The sequence below is a fragment of the Chiloscyllium plagiosum genome, chromosome 9, assembly GCF_004010195.1.
Source record: "Chiloscyllium plagiosum isolate BGI_BamShark_2017 chromosome 9, ASM401019v2, whole genome shotgun sequence".
In the NCBI taxonomy this organism is placed as follows: Eukaryota; Metazoa; Chordata; class Chondrichthyes; order Orectolobiformes; family Hemiscylliidae; genus Chiloscyllium; species Chiloscyllium plagiosum.
In genome coordinates, this window is record NC_057718.1 from 71,710,651 (window position 1) to 71,713,776 (window position 3,126).

Sequence of the window (3,126 nt, forward strand, 5' to 3'; positions counted from 1 at the left end):
CCACCACCAAGGTCAGGCTCACCGGTCTATATTTCCCTGGCTTGTCTTTACCGCCCTTCTTAAACAGTGGCACCACGTTTGCCAACCTCCAGTCTTCCGGCACCTCACCAGTGACTATCGATGATACAAATATCTCAGCAAGATGCCCAGCAATCACTTCTCTACTTCCCACAGAGTTCTCGGGTACCCCTGATCAGGTCCTGGGGCTTTATCCACCTTTTACCGTTTCAAGACATCCAGCACTTCCTCCTCTGTAATCTGGACATTTTGCAAGATGTCACCATCTATTTCCCTACAGTCTATATCTTCCATATCCTTTTCCACAGTAAATACTGATGCAAAATATTCATTTATTGTGTACTTGTAGAAGAGAAATGTAGTCCTATGACAAGTACCTTTCAATAATATTTAATCAATTTTTCATAATAATGTATGAATTTTATAGTATTTTTATATTGGATATGGAAGTGTAGACTTGGATATTTCCACAAAGCTTGATGGATCTCATGGTTACTTTTAGCCAGTGTACCAAGTGGTGACCCACTGCAAGGAGATCAATTAAAAGCTGCATATATTGTTTACTCCAGACTCCGCATGTGGCACTTATGAGAACTGGAGTCAAAATGGGTGATGTATCGCTTCAAGATAGCATTCTTTGTGATGGTCTGATGGATGCGTTTCACGGTTACCACATGGGAATTACAGGTAAGAACTGCCCTGAACTATTAAAAAGATTTCTTTAGTATATTGTACTTATTATTTCAGACAGGAATACAATTTGTGTGAGTGAATCAAGTGGATAATATTAGGACAGAAGTTGCTGAGAAAGCTCAGCAGGTCTGGCAGCATCTGTGAAGAGAAATCATAGTTAACTGTTTGGGTCTGGTGACCCTTCCTCAGAACTGATGGTAGCTAGGAAAATGTTGGTTTATATGCAGGAGATAGGGTGGAGGGAGAGGTTAAGGAGTAAATGATAAGTAGAAATAGAGCCCAAAGAGAGAGAAGAGCAGTTGGACAGACAAACGAGTCAATAACGATCTGGCTAGAAGTGTGAATAGCTGTTCATGGAGACGGGTAGTGGCTGACAATAGGTAGTGTGTAATGGAACACTGTGATCCAAAGGCCTGGTGTGTGTGTGATGGGGCTTAGGACATGGGGCACTTCAGGTTCTAAAATTATTGAACTCAATATTAAGTCCAGAGAGCTGCAAGGTCCCCAGATGGAGGTGCTATTGTTCCAACTTGCGCCAAGTTTCGCTGGAGCACTGCAGCAAGCCTGGCCAGGGAACAGAGTGGTGTATTAAAGTGGCAGGCAATTGGAAGCTCAGGATCTTTTTTTGCAGGCAGAACGTAGATGTTATGCGAAGTGGTCACCTAGTCTACGCTTCGTTTCCCCAATGTAGGCGAGGTCACACACCTCCCTGTTCTCTCTCTTTCAGCTCTATCTCTACCTATTGTTTACTCCTTAATCCCCTCCCCCAACCTTATTTTCTGCACATAAACAACATTTTCCCAGCTACCACCAGTTCCGAGGAAGGGTCACTGGACCCAAAATGTTAACTTTGATTTCTCTTTACAGATACTGCTAGACCTGTTGAGCTTTTCCAGCAACTTCTGTTTTTGTTTGTGTTTCTAATTTACAGCATCCGTGGTTCTTTCAATTTTTGTTTGGATATTCTTAGAAACCTGACAGCAGCTTGTTTCTTTAAAATGCTGACATGATTTCTTTTCTTGCATAGGATGGGCCCTCACTGGTTTTGCAAGCATTTATTACTGATCCTTAATTGCTCAGAGGATAGTTAAGAGTCAATCACATTACTTTGGTCTAGAGTCACAAGTAAACTAGCTCTAGTCTCTAATTTATTTCACGGCATGAAGCAAATTTCTTTTCCTGATGGACATAATGATGTGATGGATTTTTATGACAAGTAATAGTACTTTCACTTTAAATCTCAAATTGGAGACATGGACCTGGATTTTCACCAAGTCACTTGGCACTTCCACCTGGTGCTCCCAACTTTAGTGGCAACATTATAGGGATAGGCATGCCCTGAACCTCTACATAGTTTGTGAAGTTAGGCCAGCCTTTAAAAGATTCATCACTCACAAGACAGCACTTCAGAAGTGTCCTGAACCATGGACTACATGAGGAAATTTTATAGAAGGTAATTTTAGAATCACTTTCTTGTACCTTGCAATGGCATTTCCATGTCACCTAAACTATGTCGGACAAATTTACACTATAGTGACAATAGAATGTGTTTACAGAAAAAAGGAAAAAAATATTAATTTTTACCATGTTTGAAAAAAAGCTCTTTACTTTAGGAAATTTTGAAAAAAAGCAAGACCCCTTGAAGTATTGATAGCAGAGAATACAACAGAAAATCTTCTCTGTAAGTGAAGAATATTGTCTTCATCTCAGTCCTAAATAGCTTCATTGTTTCTAGAGGCGAGTGCCCCCAACTGCTCTTTCCCTAGCCAACGAGAACATCCTGTTGAGCAGTGTAAGAATTTGATATGATTTAATGAGATCACCTTGTTCTTTTCTAACCTGTAGGAAATAAAGATCCAGTTATAAGATCGTACAGTAATGAAGAGGCCCTTTAGCCATCGGGTCTGTATTACCAAAAGTATATTATTACCTACGCTAGTCACGCCACCCTCCACATTCTCATCTATATAATTTATGAATATCACAAACAGTAAGGGATCCAGTACTTTGCTTTGCCACTGTAGACAGCCTACTTCAGGCAGTCTGTATCTCATAGATACATAGAAACATAAAAAAAAAGGTGCAGCAGTAGGCCATTTGAGCCTGCACTATCATTCAATATAATCATGGCTTTCTCTCCATTGAAAATGTGTTGCTGGAAAAGCGCAGCAGGTCAGGCAGCATCCAAGGAGCAGGAGAATCGACGTTTCGGGCATGAGCCCTTCTTCAGGAATGAGGAGAGTGTGCCGAGCAGGCTAAGATAAAAGGTAGGGAGGAGGGACTTGGGGGAGGGGCATTGGAAATGCGATAGGTGGAAGGAGGTCAAGGTGAGGGTGATAGGCCGGAGTGGGGGTGGGGGCGGAGAGGTCAGGAAGAAGATTGCAGGTTAGGAAGGCGGTGCTGAGTTCGAGGGAT

The 3,126-nt window shown here is 41.7% G+C and overlaps 1 protein-coding gene across 4 annotated transcripts in view; it reads left to right on the forward strand.

Moving 5' to 3' along the window:
• Positions 1-3,126, forward strand: part of acat2 (acetyl-CoA acetyltransferase 2) — a 107,041-nt gene that overhangs the window by 66,111 nt on the left and 37,804 nt on the right. For all 4 annotated transcript variants that reach the window (XM_043696187.1, XM_043696188.1, XM_043696189.1 and 1 more), the window contains exon 4: positions 588-705. In XM_043696187.1, coding sequence (XP_043552122.1) covers positions 588-705 — 118 coding nt within the window. The remainder of the gene's footprint in view (positions 1-587; positions 706-3,126) is intronic.